Source organism: Neofelis nebulosa, chromosome 16 (assembly GCF_028018385.1).
Source record: "Neofelis nebulosa isolate mNeoNeb1 chromosome 16, mNeoNeb1.pri, whole genome shotgun sequence".
In the NCBI taxonomy this organism is placed as follows: Eukaryota; Metazoa; Chordata; class Mammalia; order Carnivora; family Felidae; genus Neofelis; species Neofelis nebulosa.
This window is the reverse complement of record NC_080797.1, coordinates 13322843-13348531: the sequence shown is the minus strand read 5'-3', so window position 1 is coordinate 13348531 and position 25689 is coordinate 13322843. Positions and strand designations below refer to the sequence as shown.

The 25689-nt window shown below is 52.7% G+C and overlaps 1 protein-coding gene across 13 annotated transcripts in view; it reads right to left on the bottom strand.

Annotated features, from left to right (window-relative positions):
• Positions 1-25689, bottom strand: part of B3GNTL1 (UDP-GlcNAc:betaGal beta-1,3-N-acetylglucosaminyltransferase like 1) — a 94049-nt gene that overhangs the window by 9558 nt on the left and 58802 nt on the right. For 11 of the 13 annotated variants that reach the window (XR_009254832.1, XR_009254833.1, XR_009254834.1 and 8 more), the window contains 4 exons: positions 11650-11745; positions 5370-5494; positions 219-354; positions 62-130 (listed from right to left, as the gene is read on the bottom strand). Coding sequence is in view for 6 of the 13 variants with exons in the window: in XM_058703385.1 (XP_058559368.1) it covers positions 62-130; positions 219-354; positions 5370-5494; positions 11650-11745 (426 nt within the window). In the remaining 7 variants the exon portion in view is untranslated. Of the gene's footprint in view, positions 1-61; positions 131-218; positions 355-5365; positions 5495-11649; positions 11746-25689 lie in introns of all 13 variants that reach the window. The other 2 variants (XR_009254838.1, XR_009254837.1) reach the window with 1 other exon arrangement.

The window sequence follows — 25689 nt, the reverse complement described above, 5'->3', positions numbered from 1 at the left end:
AGGGGTGGTGACCCGTGTGTGACCCAGGCCCTCCTTGGAGGGGCTCCTGGGCCCCACGCACCTGAGAGTCTTCGTGGCAATAGAAGCCTTTCCTGATCTTGTTCTCGTCCACGTCACAGAAAGCAACCACCTGGGGGTGCAGGACACCAGCCTCAGGGACGGGGAGGGTGGGAGGCGTGGGGCAGAGGGGGAGGACGGGGAGGGGGACGGGGACCCACCTTGCGCTGCATCCCGGCTGTCAGGCTGCGATAGAGCCGGCGGCCTTGCCTGCCCGCGTTCCAGATGGTGAAGGTGGCCCAGTGTGGCAGCGCCCGCTCTTCCAGAAAGCGCACGCGATGGGTCCAGATGGTGGTCCTGTGGGGGCACGGGGGGGGGGGGTGGTGGTGGTGAACCACGTGGGCGGGGCCCCCAGCTGTCCCCAGACCTTCCTCCCTACCCGGCATTGGCTGAAGGAATGAAGGGTGAACGAGGGCCACGCTGCCTCACCCACCCTCACACCCAGTGGCGCATGCCTTTCTCAGGGCCGTGTCCTCACGGACCCAAGGGACACCAGGCACAGACCCTGGGGAGCCTGAGGGGACGTAGCCACCCCAATGTCAGGTGAGCTCAGGCAAGCACAAGAGCCTGGGCATGTCCCAAGAGCCGCCTGGAGGTGAAGGTTTCCTGCGGGAGCTTCCTGCCTGGTCCACGTGGGGACCCCTCCATAGGCGCCTTGCTACAAGCAGACTGGAGGCCCAGCCACTACGGGGGTGGGGGGGCTGGCACACTCAGCTGTTTCCTGTTTAATGTGGTCACACGTGAAAAGGGCCTAAATCACAGGCGTGAAAGCATCGCTAAGAATTTGGAGGGCAGGGGCACCTGGGTGGCTCAGCTGGTTCAATGTCCGGCTCTAGATTGCAGCTCAGGTCATGATCCCAGGGTCATGAGATTGAGCCCCACGTTGGGCTCTGTGCTGACAGCTTGGAGCCTGCTTGGGATTCATTCTCTCTCACTCTCTCTGCCCCTTCCCCGACTTGCTCTCTAATAAATAAACTTATTATCACCATGCCCCAGCGTGTTTGTGGACGTTTGAAGACGTGCCCCAGCCCCGACCCAGGAGCTCAGGGATGAGGCAGCGCAAGGGGCCACGCAGAGGAGCCACCCGCACCTCCAGTCTGCTCAGGAGTCCGGGGCCCTGAGATGCCGGCACGTGATGATACAATTTAGAAACTGTCACAAACACACGTGCCTTATGGAAAACAGGACAGTTCCCGCAGCAGCATGGCCAGCAACCCGCAGACCAGAACATGCCCACGCGCTACGGCCTTCCTGTCCCTGGGCGGCCGCTGGGTCAGAGAGGCCATAGGAGAAGGTGGTGTTCACGCGGGAAGGGCAGCGGGCAGCGCGTGCGGTCAGGGAGCCATTGCATGTGGTCCAAGTGGAAAGACGCGGGGGAAGGCGTGACTGCCGCGCACCCACCGTGCTGGCCTTGGCCGCGGGGCTGGGAAGGTGGCCGCGGGAAATAGGGTGAAAACTGCCCAATGAGGTAACCGCTGGCCATCCCCAGTTTAAAATACAAGGACAACTCGGGAGAGCTCTCACAGGGGGGCCTCTCGGCAGAGTCTGAGGAAACTCAACTCCCGACAAGCCCGAGGGTGTAATTAAAGCTCATTACTCTGAGGTTTTGCCACTCACAGCTCAAAGCATTTAATCCAACACAGAAACTAACATGAGATCACTTCTTTTGTGTTGTGGGTGGCAAAGCCTCACGCTGCAAAAAAGAGAGAAACCTCTCAACATAAAAGACAGTGATCCCATGCAAACAAGATGAGGGCGTGTGGGGACAAAGCCTAGTGGCCGGCAGCTGGTCCTTCCTGGACACGCGGGCTCCTGCCACACTGTGGGCCACCACTGAGTCCTACAGAGAGATCCCTTTCCGCTGTCTTCTGAGAATCTAAGGTGAGGACACATGGATGGGAACATTCACGATGATGACAGAGGAGAGCTCCGACGTCCCACCCCTGATGGCACATGGAGAGGGTCCCACCCCTGATGGCCGTGGGGGGGGGGGGTTCCCAATGTCCCAGCCCTGATGGCATGTGGTGGAGTCCCACACCTGATGGCATGTGTGGGGGGGTTCCCAATGTCCCAGCTCTGATGGCATGTTGGGGGGGGGGTTCCCAATGTCCCACCCCTGACAGCACGTTGGGGGGGGGGTTCCCAATGTCCCCTATGTCATGGATCTAATTTCTATCTAGTTCTAATTACTGTCACCAAACGCTGGATCCAGTCCCATGTGCACACGCCAGCGGCAAATCCCCCCCACTGTGGAGTAGTTGTGATGTCGAACAGCATGCTTTCTGCCTGGTGGGAGTGCTTCCAGGAAGCACCATCCCACAAAAGCATCTTTTGTGTCTGGCCTCTTTAGTGACCATATTGCTTTGACATTAACCCCGGTCCCTGTGTCTATCAGTGGTTATCTGTTCAATTATTGATGGCCATTTGGGTTGTTCCCAGTTCTTGGCTATATCAGCAGCGATATGTTGAACGATGCTTTCACGTCTCTTGCCTAAACACCCACACATGGACTGCTGGGGCACCGGGGATATTAATTAATTTAAAGATTGCCAGGTTTCCAGAGAGGATGTACTTTTATACTCCTGAGAGCAGAGTATGACAGTTCTGGTAGAGCCACACTCTTTCACCCGTTAGAATTGGCAGACGTTACCTTTAGCCCTTCTGTTGGATGTGTAGAGGGTTTACATTATTTACGTATTACACGGTATTGTTTTGTGAAATGTTGTGTTTGTTGAAGTATTCTGCCTTTCTTCGTGGGTGCTCGGGGTCCTGTACGCGCCTCCCATTTGGTCCCTTCAGATACATGGATTGTGAACGTCTCCTCTCAGAATGCAGTCTGCCACTCAACCTCCGAATGGTGTCTCTTGATGAGCAAAGGTTTTTAATTTTTATCAAGTCCACTTTATGAAGTTTTAAATGGTGAATGCTTCTCACATCCTCACTGAGAAGTTTTTGTCTGCCCTGAAGTTGTGAAGACGTCCCCTAGTGTTTGCTCCAGATGCTTTCTACTTTAGCTGTTTCTGTATTTATATCTAAGATCCACCTGGAATTAGTTTTTCTGTATGGTTTGTGATTTTCTTTCTTTTTTTTCTCACGTGAATATCTAGTTCCACTTGTTGAAAATACTTTCCTTTTCCACTGAATGCCTTTGGAGACTTTGTTGAAAATCAATCTGTGATACAATTTTGAGTGTATTTCTGGATTGTTTCCCTGGTCTCTCTCAATGCTGTTGCTGTTTCCTGACTGCCGTGTAAGACTTCAGAGTAAGTCTTGAAATCTAGCGCGGGGAGTCCTCAAATTTTGCTCTTTTTAAGGCTGTTTTGGCCATTCTGGGTCCTTCAATTTTCCACGAGGATTTCAGAACCAAGATATCAATTTCCACAAAGAAGCCAGCAGGCTCCTGTCCTGGGACTGCGAGTTTGGGAAGAATGAGCACCAATGTTACTGAGTCTTCAGACCACGAAGGTGGCGCCCCTGCGTCCGCCCTACAGGGTTTCCTGGATTTCCTGCAGCACTTTGCAGACATACACACACCTTGTGAAATTTACCCACAAGCATTGTATGTTTGGTGCCACCACACAGATGCCTTAACTGTGTTTTCAATCGTTCATGGCAAATGCGTGGATTGTGTGCTCCGGCTGAATTCTATAAATTGTGACCATTTTAGTTTCATCAAATTAAATTTTTTTCTAATTTCCTGTGTGATTTTTTTTCCCCTTGGTTGCCTAATTTCCAAGTATTTTGGACTTTGAGGATGTGTTAATGATTTCTAATTTAATTCTATGTGGTTATAAAACATACCTTGTATGACTGCAATCATTTGAAATTGATTCAGAGTTGTTTTCTGGTCCAAAGTATTGTCCATCTTGCATCTTAAAGGGACAACGTCTTCTGTGGTCGAGTGTATGTCCCGAGTCAGGTCACGGTTACCAGTGTGACTCTAGTACCCTGGCAGACTTCCCTGTTTCTCTCGGTTACTGGAACGTGGCACAAAACCTCCAACAGTAGCTGCGGACTGTTTCTGTTGGGGTTTTTCACGTGGAGACTGTGATTAGACACACAGACATCTGGTGCTTTGTCCTGTGACATGACCTCTTCCCCTTGGGTGTAAATCACACTGGCACAGAGTCAGCTTCATGACAATAAACCGAAAACAATGATGCCCCACCAAAGCTATTATATAAAAATTCAGATTTAACAGAGGACAACCAAAATTGAGCTCTTCTGCTGAAAGCCGGAAAACAGAAGTTTCAACACGCAACAATACGCCTGACCTCCCGAGTCAACATGGATACTGCAACCTGGGCCCCACACATGACCGTCACACAGACTGGCACCACGCCCCCCGTGTAGGTGGATGGCAGCCCTCCCCAGACGAGGCCGCTCAGCTGAGAAGCTGCAGCCTTCTCACACCCTGCAGGGAAGCACAGTGAACCCTACTTCCAAGACAGGAATGCGCCCCGGGGTCAAGCTCTTCGCATTCAGAGGGCCCAGTTCCCCCAACCCTGTTCCCAAAAGTGAGCAGTGTCACAACCGTGAGGCACCAAGGGGACACACACTTGTAATTGTGAGAAACGTGCCCACGCACGCACAGTTCAAACCGAAGAAACAGGAAGACGCTCCTTCCCTCGCTTCGCCTTCCTCCATGTTCCACCCCTCCTGCCCGGGCAGGACACGCCCGAGGACACGCCGGCCACTGGGGACATGGGGCCGAGCAGATGCCATCACAGCAGCCCCCTCGGTGGGGGCAGAGAGGGCACAATGAGCCCACCTGTAGCCAAGTTAGACGGGCACCGGGCTCACTGGGAGGCTGCCATCAGCTCACGGCAATTGAGACCAACACTTCAACGGGACACGTACGCAAGATTCTACCTCACTGTGAAAAAGGGGACAGACGTGGCCTTCATCCTGGGGAAACCGCAACCACAGACCCTGGGACGGCTTTCCCCCATGAAGGCCACAGACTCTGTGTACCCACACTGGCCATGCTCACCTGGGGTAGAGACCCACACCAGGTGACCTGTGTCTACCCCACTGATCCTGGCTTAGACTTTGGCCATCCCTGCACCCTCCACCCTGGCCCCCGGCCTCTCCCCTGACCCCAGCCCTTCATGCTTGACCCTGGCCCCTCACCCTCAACCCCAGACCCTGACCTCTCACGCTCGACCCTGGCCCCTGGTCCTTCATGCTCAACCCTGGACCTCGACCTGGACCCTAACCCCTCACCTTTGACCCTGGACCTCAGCCCCTCATGCTCAACCCTGGCCCCTCGTGGCCCCCAGACCAGGTCTGGAACCCTGGGACGTACATACTCGAGGACAGAGTGTGTGGCCGCGTTGGGGTGGTAGCGGTAGAGGAGGAGGCTCTGGTCCACACGGATGACCCCGCCGCCCTTTCTGAGGTGGCTGTAGAAGAACAACAGGTCCTCCGGCTCACCCTGCGGGGGAAACAGAAGCATCGACGTTGCTGGTGTCTCGCTCACCGCAGAAGACACACCTGTGCCAGAGGCTTCCGTGTGAGCGCTAGTTCAGGTGACTGGAGGTGGGGAGTAACGCCCAGCCTCATCTGCAAGGCTCCAGTGTCACTGGCGTGCCCAGCACTCGAGTGTGGGGACGTCATCTCAGGATGAGGACGTGATGGCCAGGAAGAGCTAGGGTCACAGGGGTGGACGAAAGGCCCCAGAGTCACCCTCGCTTATGCTCCCCCCCCCAACCCCCCACAAACGGGGTCTCTGTGCTGCACGGACCTGAGAGCTCTCCTGTCTTGAGAGAACTCAGCCTCCCACCATCCCCCAGCTGGTCGGGCTGGCCGAGCTCAGCACTGAGCACCGAAGCTGGAAGCCAGACACTGGTTCAGCCCCCTTTTCATTCCCTAAACTCTAGAGTGACAGCGGGCGGAGAGGTCTGGGTCCTGCCTACCCTCCTGGCTGTAAGCAGTGCGTCACTGAAGGTGCGCCCCGGGGCCTGGTCTCTGACTGTACAGGTCTACAGCCTGAACCCCAGGCCGGCTCACAAGCCCAAGGCAGCGCGGGCGCCACAGCCAAGCCCGCGACTTGACTGCGGCCTCTCCAGGGCCTCCTGGCCGCTGCCCAGTTTGCCTCTCTCCCCAAGAGGAAGGTTGCACGGCTGCCCTCGGAGGCATGGAATCCTGAGGGAGACCCCATCTCCCACCGCTCCACGCGGCAAGCATGTCCCCAGACTGGCTCTTCGCCAGGTCTCGTCAGCGTTGGTGGCACCCAGTACGCCTGGCTCCCCAGGAGCACTGCCGCTTCCGGCTCTGGGCCGGACGCTTCTGGGAAGGGCTGAGCCCCACCAGGAAGCGCTGCGCTGGGCGCAACTCCCGGCTCGGCTCTCGGTTCCCAGGCTCTTTCCAGGCTGCGTCACCGCTACCAACTCAGCCTCTGTACAGTTTTCGGCCACAGGAGTCTGAGCTCCTGGTGAGCAGGTGCCCAGGAGGGTGGACAGTGGCTCAGACTCTCTGCCTTGTGGGGAGCAGTGGTGCTCCAGGGCCACATCCAAGTAAATTCTCACGACTTTCCTTCTGGCCAGAAAGAAGGAAACCCTGAAGGTGAGTTCTTCCAGATCCCAAGAAGAAAGCCCACCTTTTCCTTCCTGTTCCTAAACCTGTAAAGTGCATGGTTACAGTTTGCTCTATAAAGGTTTGGAAAGACAGGAAATTAGAAAAAGGGACCTACGCGAATCACCTGTGACTCTGTCACCACAAAGCTGCTCTGAGCTTCCGTGTGTGGCCCACGTGTTTACTCTCCTGCGGACACACTTTCAGCAGAGCTGCAAAGAGTTTTGAAGCTTGGTTTTTACCTTAATGTTTTATTATAAATCTTTTCACGTCACCGTGGTCTTTGTAAAAACTAGTCCTTCAAGTCACGTGTGCTGACGCACTTGTCCACTCGCACGTTGGAAACGAGGGTGTTCACAGCTTTTCCCCACTGTTAGACTGCTGTGGATTGCCACAGGCTCTGTGCCCAAGTCACCCTGCCGTGAGCACGTGGCACCTTTCGACCAGCTCGGGGTCCGCCCATAATACAAGGAAGTGTGCACCAGACTCCTTGGCTAGGACTCCCGGGCCTGTCTGGCCTTACAGAGTCACCCAGGTGGACAGACACTCTGGAGTCGACCTTGGGAACCAAGGACTGTGCCAGGTCCCGCACATGGGGGCGTGGCAGGCGGGGCGGGCACACTGAGGGTCCCGGAGGTGGGGGTGTGGCGGGCAGGGCAGCACACCCTGGTGATGGGGTGAGAGGGGATTGGGGTCCTGGGGCAGACGGGAGCACAGAGCAGGCGCCAGTCCCTGATATGCTCTGGAAGCTGCGTGTGACAGTGGCAGGAGAGCGGGTCGTGTGGATTCCTGAGAACAGGGCCACGCAAAGTCATCTACGCGGAGCCAGTGGGAGAGAGTGCAGAAAGTCAGACACTTCCCCAGATGAATAAAATTCAACCTGCTGATGTAACCACAACAAAGACGACCCCGAACCAGGAGTCAGATCAGCACCGAACCGTCCCTGCACCTGAGAAGGCAAGGGGGACCCGGGCAGCGGTGTGTGGGGGGGGTGTCAGGGGGTGGGGGGGTAGGGGGGAAGGGTGTGCCTCCCAAGCCTGGCCACTCCTGGCAGCAGACTGGTGATGCGGTGTGCCTGAGGATTTGCTAGAAAACGTCCAACTGCACATTTAAACAGATGAATTGTATGGTACGTGAATTATTCCTCAATAAACCTCTAAAATAAGAGGGGATTGATTGAACTCAAAATAGAAATAGGAGGAAAAGATAAAATCATATGAGAAATGAAGCCTAGAAATGTAGGAGTGGGAGAGAAAGTTCCTGAGAGTAAAGCCAGGGACCATCCCACTGATGTGAAACCAGAGTCTGCAAAACAGAGGAAGAAAACAACAGAGCAGAGGGCACACTGAAAAGTACGTGCCAAGGAAACTCTGGGAAACACAGCAGACCTGTACCCACCTACCGGAAAGGCGCAGCAGTTAAGTCCCTGGTGAAGCTATTAGTTTTTGACAAGGAAATAACCCTCAGAGCCTCCAGGCACGATCACGCGCTCACCAGGTAGAGAGACTTCGGTGAGCGTCAGACTCTGGAAAGCAACAAACCAAGGCAAGAGCAGAACAGAATTTTCACTCTCAAGGAAAGGAAATGAGCCAAGGGTGTTCTGTACGGCCATGTCCCTCAAGTAGCAGGACCAAGGACCACGTTCTGAGCGGGACGTGTATGGCTGTGGACCCAGGGTGGGGTGGGCGACGTATCCACGTGTGTATGTCTTCCAACATTACTGGAAATCACACAACAAAACGGGAGAAGGGAAGAGAGGGTCTCACTGCAGGTTGTACAGGAAGCAGATGAGCGTCAGAATACCTTTCGAAAATGGAAAATAGCAGACCAGAGAAGGTTTAAGAAGCATACACAGGACTAAGGGCATCTGAAAAGAGAGAAATACAGAAATAACCACTAGAACAAAATGCAAGCCTTCAACACCAGAGAAATTTAAACAGCCCAGAGTGGGTGATGGCTGCTGGCTCCGGATGGCTGAGTAGCCGCCCTCCTGCAGCAATGACGCGGTGCAGGCCGTGTGTGCAGTGTGCAGGCCGTGGTTGGGGCGGTGGGGGGGGGGGGGCGACGCAGACCCCCCAGGGATGGGAGCCACAGCCTTATGGCCCCGATGTCCTCAGGCTGTGGAAGTGAGGAAATCCCATAATGCAGAAGTCAAATAGAAGAAAACATCCACAAGCAAATACTCGGTAAAGAATGCCAACAATGTGGGCGCCTGGGGGGCTCATTAGGTCGAATGCGCAACTCTAGGTTTCCGCTCCGGTGGATCTCATGACTCATGAGCTGGAACCCCACATCAGGCTCTGCTCTGACAGTGTGGGGCATGCTTGGGATTCTCTCCACCCCCCTCTCTGCCCCTCCCCTGCTCACCCTCATGTGTTCTCTCTCAAAATAAATAAACATTAAAAAAAAAAAAAAAAAAAGAATGCCACCAGTTTGACAACCACAAAACAACCCACTTGAAAGTGGGCAAAAGATTTGGACATTTCATAAAATAGCAAACGGCCAATGAACACATAAAAATTGTTTAACATCCTTAGTGGTCTCAGAAACGCAAATAAAAATGAAAAGCCGCCAAGACCAACCAGAATGGCTGACACTGAGAGCTCTGAGCTGCTGGCCGGGTGTTGGTGGGGGGGGGGGGGGGGTGCTGCATGGAAGGGCAAGACGTGGGGGGGCTGCACACGGTGTGGGGAGGGCAGGGCATGGGGGGGTGCTGCACGCGGTGGGGGGAGGGCAGGGTGGCCTCCCCCCTCACAAGTCAACTCCAGCCGGCTCTTTCCACCAGACAAAATGCACATCGGGAAAGTGCTGGCGGCCAGCCTTTCTGGGCAGCCAGTTCTCCCCGGGCAGTGACGGGCCTTCTCCCGACCTTCCCACCCAGGCCAGCCTGCCCTCAGAAGGCATGTTCAGAACCAACAAAGGCCTTTTTGTTGCTTTCCTTTTTGTGTAAGGGCCTGAACTGGTTGCCTCCTGGGGGCATTCAGATTCCCTAGCTTGGTAGCAGAGGCTGCTTACCACGGCTGGATGCCACCCTGTGCCAGCACGGTACCTACCTCCAAATCTCCCCTCCCCCTCCCAGCCTGCCTCTGCAAGTGCATTTCCCAGTTAAAACCCGTCCACCTTGTAGGTCCAGCTCACAACCACTATTTCCATCCCCCTGGAGCCCCGGCTTATTTGCTGACCCTTGGGCCACCCCAGTCCACACCTCTGGTCACCTGCTACATCATTTAGCACCTGGACTGTTTTCTGCTGCTTCGGCCACTTGCCCCTCTCTCCACAGAGTAGGAGCCACAGGCTCTTGGCCCTGGGTAGACTGTGGCTCTTCACTAAGGCCCATGAAAAATTACCTGAGGGCCAATCCCCAAACCTGATTTCTGGTCCCTGATCCCTGGTGCCTGGCCTGTGATCTCTAATTTCTGATCCGTGGTCTCTGGGCTCTGATCTCCGGTACCTAAACTCTGGTCCCTGATCCCTGATCGCTGGTGCCTGGTCTGTGATCTCTAATTTCTGGTCTGTGGTCTCTGGGCCCTGATCTCTGGTCCCTAAACTCTGGTCCCTGATCCCTGATCCCTGATCTGTGATCTCTAATTTCTGGTCCGTGGTCTCTGATCCCTGGTACCTGGTCTGTGATCTCTAATTTCTGGTCTATGGTCTCTGATCCCTGATTTGTAGTCTTTGGCCCCTGATCTGGTCCCTAAACTCTGGTCCCTGATCCCTGTTCTCTGATTTCTAGTCTCTAATCCCCAATCTCAGGTGCCTCATCTCTGATCCTTGGTCCCTGAACTTTGATCAATGTTCCTGATCTCTGGTCCCCAGTCCTTCAACTCGGATCCCTGATCTCTGATCCCTGGTCTCTGGTCCATAGTCTCTGATCCCTGGTGCTTGAAATCTGACTTCTGGTCCCTGAAATAAATCTGGTCTCTGGTCTCTGCTCCCTGATATCTGATTCTTGGTCCCTGATCCCTGATTGCTGTCCCTAATATCTGATCCCTGGTCTTTGATATCTGGTGCCTGATCTCTGGTCCCTGATATGTGATCCTTGATCCCTTGTCTCTGGTCTCTGGTCCCTCAGCCCTGGTACAAAGGGACTGATGGCCTTTCTTTGCCCCCAGGTACTTCTACTCCAGGAAGAATTGCCTTGAGCTAAAAGGCTTGATGTACTTTGAATCCTGAGACCACTCATGGCTGTGAATTAGGGATTTGTCAGATCTTTCAGTCAGTGTTCCTCAGGGATCACCTCCCGATGACCATTTCTGGGCCATTTTCTGTAGAAGAATATGAAAGCGGGTGCTTGGATTCAGGTCCAAAGAGAACAGGGGCCTTTTGTAGCACCTGCTTAGGTGGGGAGATTTGCTGGAGTTTCCCTTTACCCACCCTGTTGTCTCACAGTCAGGGAGAACTTGTTGGCTGAGAGCCACCCCCCCCCCCCAAAAAAAAAAAAAGCTCTGCCTGCCTTGGCCCCTGCTGCCGCTGGTGAAGTTGAGACTGGGGCCCCTGGGCAAGGTGGTATCACATGTACATAGTTCTATCTGTATGAATTTGCGGGGAGAAACAAGAACACAGGGATGATACCAAATGCCCTAAAATCATGAATTAGCACACCTCCATGACAAAGTGACCTGGTCTCCCATCCCAGCAAGGTGGAGAGATGGGAAGGTCAGACAGTGCACGGCAGAGTAATTCACATGTCCACTAGCTGTGGCCCAGTCCATGGAGTGAACAGGAGGGTGACTCCATGGCCTGTGCTTTCCTACGAACAGCTGTTAAGCCAGGATGAGGTAGCCTGGGCCTGCACACAGAAATCCCAGGTGGTGCCAGGGCCTCAGATACTCTCTGGAACACTCAGCCGAGCTGGCAGGAGAAGTGCTGGGAAGGCCTTCATGGAAGGCATTTTCCTAATCCCTGGATCCCCAGAGAGGGCACAGCACCCATGAAGTAGGTAGGGCTGGGATTCAGGGAATTCGCACCCCAGAGTGTTACCCCAGAGGAGGGGGCCCACAAGGGGCCCACACTTACCTGCCCGCCTTCGTCAAATGGGCCCACGTGGGAGAACCATGCTCGAGAGCAGAACCAGGTGGGCATGATCACAGTTGGGCCATTGGAGGTAAAGACCTAGAAGCAACGACACTGACATAATTATTGGAGAACACCTTATCACAAACAACTTACAACTTCTCTTCCACAAAGTGTAAGTCAGAAAGTGACAAATGAATTTGCCTTTCTTTGAGGTACAGCAGTTCAAGGGACTTTACAGCCACATCAACAGTATCTGGTGCCCAAGGCTAACAGATGGGGGAAGAGGGGCCCACAGAATGAGTGGCCCCACTGGGGTCCTGTTCCCAGGTTAACGCTCACTGATTGTGTTCAATAAGGAGGTCCCCCTGCTTTTGACTGGTGGTGAAGCTTCATGTGAAAACAAAACATAAATATGTTGCTTTTAATTAGGACAAGAAAAACTGAAACAGGATAAAAAGATAGTGTACATGAGACAGATACACTCCTAGAAAGACATGAATCATCGAAATTGACTGAAAAAGAAATAGAAACTATGAATAGATCTATGACAGGTAAGAGACTGAAAAAGTAGTTTTAAAAAAACCCCCAACCACAACTTCCCACAAAGAAAAGCCCAGGTCCAAAGGGCTTCACCAGTAATTCTATCAAATATTTAACAAATTGATATCAATGCTTCACCAAGTCTTCCAAACAACAGAAAAGTGTGGGAGACACTTCCTGAGTCATTCTGGAAGAGACCAGCATTATCCTGACACCAAAGCCAGTCAAAAATATCACAAAACTACACACCAAGATCCCTTATGAATACAGTTGCAAAAATGTTCAACAAAACACTAGTGAATGGAGTCCCAACATCATAGAAAAAGGACCCTACACCATGACCAAGTGGACCTTATCCCAGGATTGCAAGGTTGGTTCAATATATGTAGCCACGCTGAAGAAAAAGTCTCCAGATGCTGAGACTGGGCGGACGTGCAGGGCTGCCTCTACAGCGAAAACAGCGGCAGGAGCAAACTGCACATGGTCTTTATTTCACGTTCGCCAGGTAGAAACATCGAAGAACGTTAGAGCATGGGAGAAAAACACAAGGAGCCTCCAGATGTAGAGTAAACTGGTGTTTACAGAAAAGCAAGCAAGGCAGGGGCAGGTGTGCGGTTTCAAGGACTGTTAGGCAGGGACGGCGGGTCGGTCTAACTGGCTCCTGGGGCCCTGTTCTCATAGCGCCATCACGTCCCACAGCCTTGAGCCCAGAGCATCGCTGACATTTCAGCAATTACCCCATTCGCTTTCCCAGGACTTACAAAACGCTCTCTAGAAATAACTCTCTTGTTGGGGCGCCTGGGTGGCTCAGTCGGTAAAGCGGCTGACTTCGGCTCAGGTCATGATCTCGCGGTCCGTGAGTTCGAGCCCCGTGTCGGGCTCTGTGCTGACAGCTCAGAGCCTGGAGCCTGCTTCGGATTCTGTGTCTCCCTCTCTCTCTGACCTCCCCCATTCATGCTCTGTCTCTCTCTGTCTCAAAACTAAATAAACATTAAAAAAAATTAAAAAAAAAAGAAAAGAAAAGAAAAGAAAAAACTCTCTTGAAATAACCTATGACAGGAAAACCTCACCAGAATTACACGGAAGTCTGGAGAGTAAGGCGGGGAGGCTTTTATAGAGGAGGCGGGAGGTTGGGCGGGAGCAGCAGGAAACCTTCCGGCAAGGTGCCTCTCCTCCTGTTGGGTCTGCGATTGCTAACTAGTGCTGGGCCCACAGCCCGCCTCCCCTGCCCCCCTCTATCCCACCCTAAATGAGGTTTCCTTGATTCAGTTTCACACTTAAAAGCACAATACAATAAAGAACATTTGGAATGAGTCCATAAAATATATAAATGTATGGAAGGGAATGTACCTAAATAATAACAGCAGTTGCCAATGACTGCTGAGGTTACATAGGATTTGCTTTATTCTTTTCTGTATTTCCTGAATTTCTTTTTTTATATTTATTTACTTTTAGAGAGAGAGAGAGAGAGAGAGAGAGAGCGCGCGCACGCGCGCATGTGAGCAGGGGAGAGGGGCAGAGGGAGAGAGAGAATCCCAAGCAGGCTCCACACTCAGTGCAGAGCCCAACTTGGGGATGATCTCAAGACTGTGAGATCATGACCTGAGCCGAAATCGAGTTGCTCACTTAACTGAACCACCCAGGTGTCCCTATATTTATCTGAAAAAAAAAAAAAATTAGAGTTTATTTTTATTTATTTTGTGAGAGAGAGCAAGAGTGGGATAAGGATAGAAAGAGAGGAGACAGAGAATCCCAAGCAGACTCAACATTGTCAGCACAGAGCCTAGCCTGAAGCAGGGCTCAAACTCACGAGCTGTAAGATCATGACCTGAACAAAAGGCAGACACTTAACTGACTGAGCCACCCAGGCACCCTTGAATTTCTTAAACATCAACAAAAAAGCAAGATTATAGTCAGAGAAAAAGCTGGCTCCACCTTGAAAAAACATTTCCAGGAAAACATTTTTGAGAAAAAAGATACACATAACTATATAATTATACTTTTATATTGAATGCAATTTCTTTCATTTATAAAGAAAACACTCAAAAATTTTCTGAGTGGAATCATTAATTTTCTGTTCTGAAAATGCTTTCTGTGTACAAGATTAATACATGTTCATTGACACAAAATATAGAACATCATGCAGAAAAACTAAAACCATCCCTAATTGTACCACCCAGAGAAATAAAGTATTAAATTTACAGTGTGTTCCCTTCCAGACCTTTTACCTTAGGAGAAAAATTGCAAAATGCGTACCAAGTGTGTGCACACAAACCCTAACCCTATCACCTGCTGTCCCCATAGTTCTGTCTTAGGTTTTCTTCTGGAACACCATCTCTGTGCCGGGAAGTCACAGCTGCAGAATGTTGTCCCCGGATCTCTCCTGCCATCATCTTTCCTGACCTCCAGTTGCTCCTTCTTCAAGGACTTCTTTTACTTTGAGAGTCTGGAATTCTAACTTTCTAGAATGTTCCTGCCTCCTGCTTCCTGGGGTCCACCTGTTCCCACAGGACTCAGAAGGTCCTTTGTATGCAGTGATGGCACCCATAGCTTTTTGTCCCCACCAAACAGGGTCACTGCACCTGAGACACCCTGGCTGGTGGGAGCCCGGGGTCTGTCTGAGCAGCAGTGGCCCAGAGGGTGGAGAAGGAGCCCTGTTTCCCTAGTGAAAACAACCAGTGGTGACAAAAAGGTGTTACGTGTCAACGAGTCCCGCTGGTGGAGAGCTGGGCCCCGGGGCTCCACACCTGGGCATTTCTTTTCTGAGGTAATTCCTATTAACCCATAAAATCTGAACTCATGCCAGTGACAGGTCATGGGCAGGGCATGAGCATGTGACTTCTGTGAGAACATGCCAGACACTTGGTTCCAACTGGGACCAGAATCTCAGTTTCTCCCGCACTGGAAGCTCTGAGCACATCACAGAACCCTGAAAGCTGACTGATTAAATGCTGCAGCTCAGAGCAAAGGCAACGAGCCTCTCAGCCCTCTGGGCCTGGGAAGCACTTCTTCTGAGTTCTGAGAGCACAACTCACCCTTGAACAACACAGGAGTGAATGGTGTGGGTCCACTTATAACATGGATTTTTTTTTTTTTTTTATAAATACAGCGCAGCGCCATTATTGAGTTTCCCTAGTGGTCTTCTTAGTAATGTTTTCTCTTCTCTGGCTTACTTTATTGTAGGAATACGGTATAAAATACATGTGTTAATTGACTGTTCACGTCACTGGTGAGGCTTCTGGTCCTGTAGGCTATTAGCAGTTGTTTTTTGGGGTCAAAAGTCATACATGGATTTTGGCCTGTGCGGAGCTTCGGCACCCTGAAACCCCACTCTGTCCAAGTGTCAACTGTATTTCTATGCGTCAACTGTCCAGCGGCACCCTGCCCCTCAGGACAGGCCCGCCTCCTCACACACGGCTGCAGAGCAAAGTCCCTCTCTCCCTTGGCTGTCTGAGCCGGCTTACATGATGGTCAGTGAGGACGGCGTCACCCGTGTTTGCTGGGGGCCCCCACAGTTCTGGAACCCTCCACCATGTTTGCTGTGGGTCCCCACAGTTCCGGAACCCTCCACTCAGCCCAACACTCGTCCACTCCACACCGGGGGCTGTTTGCAATTCTCAGAAGCTACCATCAGGTAGGTCGCTGGGCTTCCTGTGAGTGGCAACGTTAGTGGTGCCACTTTGCAGAGTGCTGGCCCAGTGAAGCACATCGAGATACTTATCAGCATTTTACACAAACGAGCCGGTTGGGGTGGTTACACACATACGCATGTGTGGTAAGACTCAGAACTGTATGCCAGAAAGGGAAAAACCAGTCCATTGTATGGTGTGTTAGTCTTTGGACAAGTAAACGTTTTCAACTTTAAATGGTTTTTCCAGGCTTCGTGGAGTCTAGGAGAGGGTGTCTGTTTACAAAACAAAACCAGAGGCACACATATTCCTACAAAGATACACATAGATGTGCTCCCACAGGCCGCCAGCTTCACTGCCCAATGTGAGGACTGAACAGGGGAGACAGGCCAACTGGCAGAGACTGGCTACATGGTTTTCTGTCCTGTCCCCGAGATGCCAGCTCCCAGCTGACGTGTCCCCTGCTCCCTTGGGAGCCTCATGTCTCTCCGTGGAAACGATGCTGGCCGCAGGTGACGGGAGAAACCTGCTGATGGAATTTTCTTCTTGGCAACTTGGGGAAGGAACAAGGCCACAGCAGGGATGAGGACAGAAGCCGGGCACTGTTCCTGGTGTTGCTGACACTTCTGTGACCAGCGGGAGATCAGAGGTCCAGAAGGGGACAGGCTGGCAGGACAGAGCCTCGGGGTTTGATGGCCTTTTGGAAATTTGCCAGTCTTCAGTTCTAGACACGCTTCAGGCTGTGAACGAATTCCGTGTTTGAATTTGATGCTGTGTGGAGTGTGTCCAGAAGGGCTCCCAGAGGGCAGTGAGCTGGGACTGTGGGGGCCGAGGAAGGCCAGTGACTACCCCTCAACACAGGGAGGAGGCGTCCTATGCTTTGTGAGCGTACCCTGCCTCTGAAGTTCCCCGAGACTCTTCATAGCAAGAAATGGTCTTGGAAGAAAACCAGCCTTTCCTTGAAGGATGGCTGGTCTGGGCCGCTCCCAGCACCACATCATGTGCCTGAGTGGCCAGGGCAGACCTCCCAGCCCTGACCCCTGATTCAGCCAGGCCAGGCTGTCAGCACATCAGGGGCTGGCAGTTGCTAGCCTGCCAGTTGCTATTCTGGCAGCCCAGTGAAGGGCAGAAGGGCCTCCAGGCTTCTCTGGGAGCCATGCTGCCAGTGGCCCCGACGCCTGGTCTGGGCCAAAGAGGCTCTCGCTGCTGCCCAGCCACGGGTGGACACCAGGAAGCAGAATTCTTTGCGTTGATGTTCTAGGGGTGGGAGGGCCTGGGGAGAAGACATGTGGAGCCAGGACCCCTCACCTCAGCCACCAGGACTCCAGCCACCAGGACGCGCACAACAGAAGGGCCTCCCGGCTGACAAGGGCACCGGTCCCAGCCTCACGCTCAGGATCTCCTCTAACCCAATCACCTCCCAAAGGCCCCCCAACTCTGTCATGTTAGAGGCCAGGGTTTCGACACAGGAATCTGTGTGTAAGGTTCTCGAGTTTGGTTTTGTTGTGCGTGGATGTGCGGACGTCCCAATGACATCTTTTGCACCAGGCCGTGCAGCCCTTCTATCTGATCAGGGATCTGTGGGTCCCTCCTTGTGCTGGCACCACACAGCCTTGGAGTCAGGTAGCGCTAGCCGACAACTCTGCTCTTGTCCACATATATTTTGACTATTCTAAATCTTTGCGTTTCCAACAAATTTTGGAACGAGCTGGCCAATTTCTTCTACAAAAACTGCTGTGGTGGTGACTCGGTTGTGTGAGTGTCCAGGTCAGTCGGGGGAGGACTGACCTCCTCACAACAGCCGCATGCCCCTTGGACCTCCGCTCTGGCCTGCCCCCTCTTCCTGGCACGGCCTGGTGACTCCCCTGCTTCCCTCTTATATGGACACTCGTGGTGCACTTAGGGCCCACTTGCACCATCCAAGATGGTCTCCCATCTCAAAATCCTTAGTCACGTCTACAAAGACCCCCTTGCCATGTAAGGTGACACTTTCAGGGGGACATTTGGAAATGTTTGGAGGCGTTCTTAGTGGTCATACCTGGGGTGGGAGCTCCTGGCGTCTAGGTAACTGGATGCCAGGGGCAGGGAGATTTAACTGTAATGAAACACAATACAGCCTCGCGAATGCCAGAATTAAAGACTGACAATACCGAGTGAGATGTTACACTCCGAGGAGAGGACAGTGAACATAACCCGCCTTGCAAGCGGCCGAGCAGGTACTCAGACTTTCCACATAACCAGCCACTCCACTCCTGGGGGTCCCAGAAAAATAAAAACATATGTCCACACAAAACCTGTCCATTGAGTTCGTGGGTTCGAGCCCCACATGGGACTCTGCACTGACAGTGCAGCGCCTACTTGGGATTCTCTCTGTCTCTGTCTCTGTCTCTCTCTCTCTCACTTTCTCTCTCCCCCTCCCCCAGTCAGGCTTTGTCTCTCTCAAAAATAAATAACTAAAAAAAGAACAAACAAACAAACAAACAAAAAAACCTGTCCGTGAATGTTCAAAGCAGCTTTACACACAACAGAAAAAACAGGAAGCAACCTAAATGCTCTGCAATGAGAGATAGGACACCGTGGAACAGCCACACAAAGGGACCGTCCCTGGCAGTTGGAGAACAGGCTGCAGGCACAGCAGCCACGTGGACAGACACCAACAGCTTTTGCCGAGCAAAGGCAGGCAGCCTCTAGAGGGCAAGTCTCCACGTCCACAAAATCCTAAGACAGCCGTTCTAACCTCTGGTGACAGAGATCGGATCAGTGGGGCCTGCAGCCGGCCGAGGAGCTGGGCCTGTGGCTGAGGCACAAACCTGAACCACCAAGGTATCTGCTGAGACCAAGGAGGCTGCATCCGAGGCAGCTTATGTGGCCTTTGGGACCCCGTGCCCTGCTTTCTGCACATCAGGCTTTTGGTGCTTTTGGAGGGGCTTCGAGGGTCCTGGAATCCAGGGGCTCCCCATTGCCAGACATCACCGAAGGGCTCCTGAATGCCAGCATTTTCTACCAGTCCCAACAAATGTGTCCCATAACTTCCTTGACTGTCAAAAAAAAACGGTTTCATACTGCTAGTTGTGAACTTTGACAAAACAAAACCCCAGCTTCCTGTGTTCAGCTCCTACTTGCCACAAATCCAGAGGCATTTTCTGGCAGGTTGGCTGCAGCTGAAGGGATGTTTCAACTTGGTAGTGGGGCTGAGCTGAGACAAGCAGCCTGGTCCCCAAGCACACGGGTTACGGGTGTGCGAATGAAGCTGGGCTTAGTGGATGTGCCGTGAGAGTAAAATACACTTAGTATGAAGAGTGTAAAGTATCTCATTGATATTCTTCTATCGATCACACATTGAAATGATAGTATTTTGCATACATTAAATAAAATATATTACAATTAAATCCATCTACTTCTTTATACCTTCTTAATATGACGACTAAAAAATTTCAAACTCTATTTTGGCTTGCATTTATGGCTCACGTTATGTTTCTATCGGCTAGAACTTAGTATCTGTCTGCAAAGCTATCCAGTGCATTCTTTAGTGACGCAGGCCTGTGAAATAAGGAGAAAGAAACGCATGCCAAAGACTGAGTGGGGATGGTGGTCACTCTGAAGGGAGAGATGGGGCCCTCAGCAGAATGGGCTGAGCATCAGGCCAGGGACAGGTGTGCCTGCTGTTCATGGGCTCCCAGGGTCGGGGAGGGGCACTGAGGTGCACCAGCAGGGACGGTGGTGGGGCGGGTGCCAAGGTAGGGGGCAGGAAGGGGCCTGCAGGCAGTTCTGGAAGCCCGGCCGGCGTGGCAGGCCTCCCCTGAAGGGGTGCAAGGGTTGTGCGCAAGGGGCCCACGGTGGGCGGCTGCCCAGAGGCTCTGACGCCCTCGAGGTGCTGTTGCAAAAGGCAGCCAGCCTGGCGGGGCCACAGGCAGGACTCCAGCTGTTTGGAAATTAAAACAACATACTTCTAAACTTCCCAGGGGTCCAAGAGAAGATATCACAATAAAATTAGAAAATATTTTGAACCAAATGAAAATGAAAAAGCAACACATCAAAACTGTGGGGTGTGGCCAGAACAGAGAAAATTTTGTAGTGTGAAATGCTTATACAAGAAAAAAGGTCTCAGATTGACGATTGAAGCTCCCACCTCAAGAAGACAGAAAAAGAGCAAAGTGAACTCAAACTAAATACAAGAAAGGACATAACAGACATAAGGGCAGAGATCAATGAAATAGAAAAGGGGCCATCAAGAACATCAACAGAAACACGGGGCGTCTGGGTGGCTCAGTCGGTTGGGCATCCGACTTTGGCTCAGGTCATGATCTCACAGTCCATGAGTTCGAGCCCTGCGTCGGGCTCTGTGCTGACAGCTCAGAGCCTGGAGCCTGTTTTGGATTCTGTCTCTTTCTCTCTCTGACCCTCCCCCGTTCATGTTCTGTCTCTGTCTCAAAAATAAACAAACATTAAAAAAAAAATTAAAGAACATCAACAGAAACAAAGCTTATACTTGAAGAAAGTCAACAAGAGCGACACATCTCTAACTTCCATAACAAAAACAAAAGACAAAGGACACAAATCAATAGGAAGAAAAGAAAGCAAATCACATGACCTGCAGGCATTAATAAAGGAGTAAGGGAATTATTAACACATTTATGCCAATAAATTAAATGACTTAGATAAAATGAGCAAATCCCGCAGAAGATGATTAAGAAGAAACAGAAATCTAAACAGCCCTGTATCTATTAAAAACTGGAATTCATAATTCAAAACTACTGGTACCTTCCACCAAACAGTAAAGTAAGAAGAATACCAATCTCACAAAACCGCCTTCATAAAACAAAGGACGGGAACATATTTCAACCCATCTTAAAAGGTCAGCATTAACTTGATACACTGACACCAAAACCAGACAAATATACCACAAACCACAGAGCAAAGTCCCTTATGGACAGAGATGCACAAACCCTTAACAGATTATTACCAACCAGATACACACACATACACACCACATGTCTTGAGCAAGCGGTATTTATCCTACATGTTTAAGTTTGGTTTAATATTTGAAAACCAATCAGTGCAATTTACCCCATCATCACCAAAAAGGAAAAAAAAATCATACAATCGTTTCAATAGATACTAAAAAAGTATTTGACAGAATCCAACACCCAGTCAAGGTACTGCTCAGAGTACTCATCCTGATCATGGCCAACATCTCACCTGTGGGTGGAATCCTGAGGGCTTGTCTCTGGGTCGGGATTATGGCCAGAAAGCCCATTCCCATCGCGACTCAGCACTGTACCAGTTCTACCCAGGAAAACAGAAACACAGAGAAAAGAGTATCCACAAAGGCTGGGACACAACACAAGAAGTTTAGCAAAAGGTCCCAGGATCTAAGACCAACAGACCAACCCTTATCTCACACCACACACAAAATCTACCTCAAAGTATATGACAGACCTAACTAAACACAGGTGCTAGAATCCTAAACCTAATCCTAAACGAGAACACACTTGTGACCGGAGGATAGTCAAGTTTTATAAAATAGGGCACAATTTTGCAAAATAGAAAGGAGATATTAATAGACCGGATTTCATCAAAACTGAAAACGTCACCTCTTTGAAAGATGTGATACGAAAACGAAGGGGCCACCAGGGACCAAGAGGAAACGCTCGTACGTGTCCATCAGGCACACAGATCCCATGAGGGACGTGTTTCCAGGGTCCGAAAGAAATCTCACAACTCCGTGAGACGGCAGAACCAGAGTGAGAAAGAGGCTTGCTCAGCTGCTTCAAGGAGGTGCGAGGGTAGCGGCTGAGACTGCCGCTGAAGAGGAACCCCAGGACATGGGCGCTGGTGCGGACACAGTGGGCTCACCATCGCCCAGGGGCAGGGCCGCTGGGGCACAGTGGTCCTTTCTGAGGGAACCTTCTGGAGTGTGCTAAGACATCCGCAGCCTGCACCGAGGGTGCCTATGTGTGGACCACGTGATGGATCTACTGAAAAACGACACCTTGGACTCACGGCTCCTCGTGGGTTCCCTGGGCCACTGTCCCCTGGATGACCATGTAGGCCCCAGGCACCACAGCAACTTCTCCCTCCTACCCCGTCCCTCCACCCACATGGCCATGGCCTTCCTGCCTGCACTCACCAGGCAGCCTCGAATGCCCCTGGAGCCGTGCTCTCACATCGGATATCCTCTACCTCTCCACATGACCCCCACCAGCCCTGTGAGCTGTCATGAGCACCGGAATTCTGGCCCCTGTGCCGGCTAGGTCCTGGCCTGCACACACGCCCTTCCCTCAGGATGCTTCCAGAACCCACTTCCCAAGCACAGCCCGGGTCTGAGACACTTACCACCAGCCACTGACAAAAACACTCCCACTTGGGTGTGTGATCTGCCTGCCAGCTTCTGGGCTCAGGCTGGGAGGACAGACCTGTCTCTACACCAGGAGGGCTCAGAGGCTGTCCCTGTGCTGTGTGGCCGTGCTGGGCCTGCCATGACAAGGCTCACAGGGACCGCGGGGAGCCCTTTGCACGGAGGGCAGGGCAGCCCCACGTGGGGACGTGGCTGCTGCAGGAAAGCCGTGCAGGGCGCTCAGCTCTGCCAGCTGTGACGCTAACACTCTTTTGTGCCTGTGGATTCAATGCCCCTGACCAGGCCCCTTGTGTTTATTCACCCTCCGGAACCACAGAAGGGGTGAAGGCCAGTGGCCCCCAGAGGCAGTTTGTGGGTGCATGGAGGGGTGGGGTTCAGTGACCCCACTTGACTGACTTCCAGAAATGTCTGCAGCCAAACCAAACCCCCCTGCTCCACCTGGAGGAAGTGAGTGGTTCAGAAAACAGTGGTTCAGACTTCAGAACATCTCTGCCAACCTGGCTATTTGAGCGGGGGTCGCTTTGGCTGCAGGATGCACGTGACCCCTGGGGTGTGAGCCACGTGTGAAGGACAGCACGGACAGTGCGGGGCCCACGGAGAGACTGTGTGCACCTCACTGCCTCCCAGGCTGCGGGCGCAGGGCCCCCACTCCGCAACAGCTGCTTCTCATCAGAGCCCAAACTCCTCGTGTGGGCAAAGACCCCTTCTGGGTCGTGCCCTCTGGCGCAGCCTGTGGAGGTGACAGCTGCGGAAGGCACGTGTGCCACACGCACGGACCGGTGAGCCCGTCCGTGTGCGCAGTGAGCCAAGGTGGCCACGCCAGGCCGGCGCCAGGCGGTGGTCTGCCCTTCACAGGGCAGGGTGTGTATGGTGGTGCGTGTGTGTCTGAGAGAGAGAGGGACAGAGACATGAGTGCGAACGCTCTGGGGGGATGAGACCCAGCTAGTCTGCACGTACACAGTGGATCTGGAACCGTGTGGGCCAGGTGCGTGTCTGCACACGTGTGCACAGCCTTCCTGGGGGCCCGTATAAGAGAGAAGGGAGTCCTAGTAAAACTGCCTCCGAATGCTACCGATTCCATACATTTCAAGAGTTCTCAGGCCACCGCAGGGTGACCCAGGACCGGTTCCTCCCAGCTGCACACAGGGGTCTTTTCCACAGTCTAGGGGCGGCTCCCGGACCTGCTGGCTCCCCCAGTCCTGCCGGCTCTGCAGCCCCACACTCTGAGGGACAAAGGTGTTGGCAGTCGCTTGTGCAGCTGGGCGACAAGAGTATCCTGGAAATTTCATTTTTCTTTTTGTAATGTTTATTTTTGAGAGGGACAGGGAGCGGGGAGGGGGGGGTGCAGGGAGGGAGAGGGAGACGCAGAGTCCCAGGTTACCAGGTCATCTGTGACGTGGGCAGTGGGTCCTGCTCCTCATCCTCAGCCCCCCACCCCAGAGCATCCTGCGGCTTGCCTTCAGCCCTGGTGTGCACCCCCCCCTACCCCCCCCCCCCCCCCCCGCCACAGCCAGCAAGGCGCACCTGTCCCGCACTGCCCTAACCAAGCATCCTGCGAATGTTCAGCAGGTATGTGCACAAGCCACAGGAACAGCCTATTGGCTGGGCAGGGGCAGAGGGACTGACCCAGAGGCACACGCAATGCCCCTGTGGTAGGAAAGCAATGGTCTGGAAGCGCTCTGGTCATTGCCACCCAAGGGAACCTGAGAGTGCAGGCAGAGGCATCCGTGTCCTCGTCCCACCAGGCTTGTGCTAAGAACAGGCCTTGTACTATCCTTCTCTGGGGTCTCTCACGTCACTGGGGTTCCCCCCCCCCCCCCCGGTCACATGTGCCCAAGAACAAGGGGGAAGCCAGCAGGCTGGGCTCAGGAGTCCCACTCTGCACTCTCCCTGGTGGCTCTGATTTACGCCTTATTTTCTCCTGGTGTTTTGCAGAATGGTTTTCTCTGTGCTTTGACCTCCAAATTCATCTTTCCAACCTCCCCTTGGGGGAGGGAAGAAAGGGTGTTTTCTCTGAATGCGTCCTAAAGCCCAGTGAGACAAACTTCCCGTGTCTCACACATCACAACCTCCAGCGACACAGAGAGATTTCCTTAACACCTAACAGATATGGATCATTTCAGGTTGTACGAATTGTCGAGGGCAGGACACCTGTAATTTTTCAGGGCTGCTTCTTTCCAGGCATTTCTTAAAGTGTCACACCTTCTCCGTCTCACTGACCCCTCCCACCCCCAATCCTATTGGAACAAGACAGTGGTCTCCCAAGCGTTTGGTGGTATTTCTCATCCTGCAAGGGACAGAGACAGAGATGCCTCCCATCCCACCCATCACTCCCAGGCCCTCCTCACCTATGACCTTTGTTTAGGGGCAGGGGTGCAGGCAGACTGAGGGGCTCCCGGGTCTAGGGCTACACTCCCCATCATCACCCCTCCCCGGAACTGGCATCCTGTCCCAAAACAACTCAGCCTGAGTTACATCTTCACCACATCCAGGGAGGTTTTGGGTGCCCCGTGGCTGGGCTGTGCCCTCCGGGGAAGGCGGCTCTGACTTGGAGCCTGAGCACAGGTTTGGGGACTGTGGAGGCCTCCTCCTAACAGTCCCTCCCAGTGAAGTGAATGCAACCCTCTACCAAGCACTTTTTCTGATGAACATCCCAGGATTGGAGATTTTTAAACAATCAAAGGCAGAATTAAAAACAAAGGCCAGATTAGAAGGCTTTCCCTAACACGACAGAGTCCAGACAACACAGCCTTGACTAAGTCATGATTGTTTTCATTTAATATATTTATCCTAAATCATTAAACGTTTTTCTCTTAAAGAGGTATCTGATTCGGGGCACCTGGGTGGCTCAGTCGGTTAAGCGTCCAACTTCAGCTCAGGTCATGATCTCCCCGTTCGTGAGTTCGAGTGTCGCATCAGGCTCTGTGCTGACAGCTCGGAGCCTGGAGCCTGCTTCGGATTCTGTGTCTTGCTCTCTCTCCTCCCCTCCCCTCTCCTGCCCACGCTCTCTCTCTCAAAAATAAACATTAAAGAAAAATTATAAAAAAAAGAAGTATCTGATTCAAGTAGTATAAAACATAATGACCACCCCCCCCCCCACCCCACCAAAGGTGGGGTTTGGCTCATCAGGGCTTGGAAGCAGTGGTGAATGGTCTGAAATCTACACCCGGCAGATGCCCCACCACCACAGCACAGCAGACTGTGCTCAGGAGGGGAGCCCTCGCCAGGCCCGGGGAAGAGTGGGGAGCAGGCGATGGTGAGGCCAGGTGTCCACCTGTGAGGGCAGGGACGAGGTGAGGCCTCCAGCCCAGGGCCCAGAGACATGTGGGGCCTGCCAACAAGCTTCATGTTCTCTGTGAGTTGTGAGCAGCTGGGCTGAACCAAAGAGGAGCCCTGACTGGGCACAAGGCCAGGAGGGATCTCACCCGCTTCTGCTGGTCTGACATGTCTACACCACTCCCAAATTGACCAGGCTAATCCCACACTAGCCCTTCAGTGAGGGTGAGAAGCCTT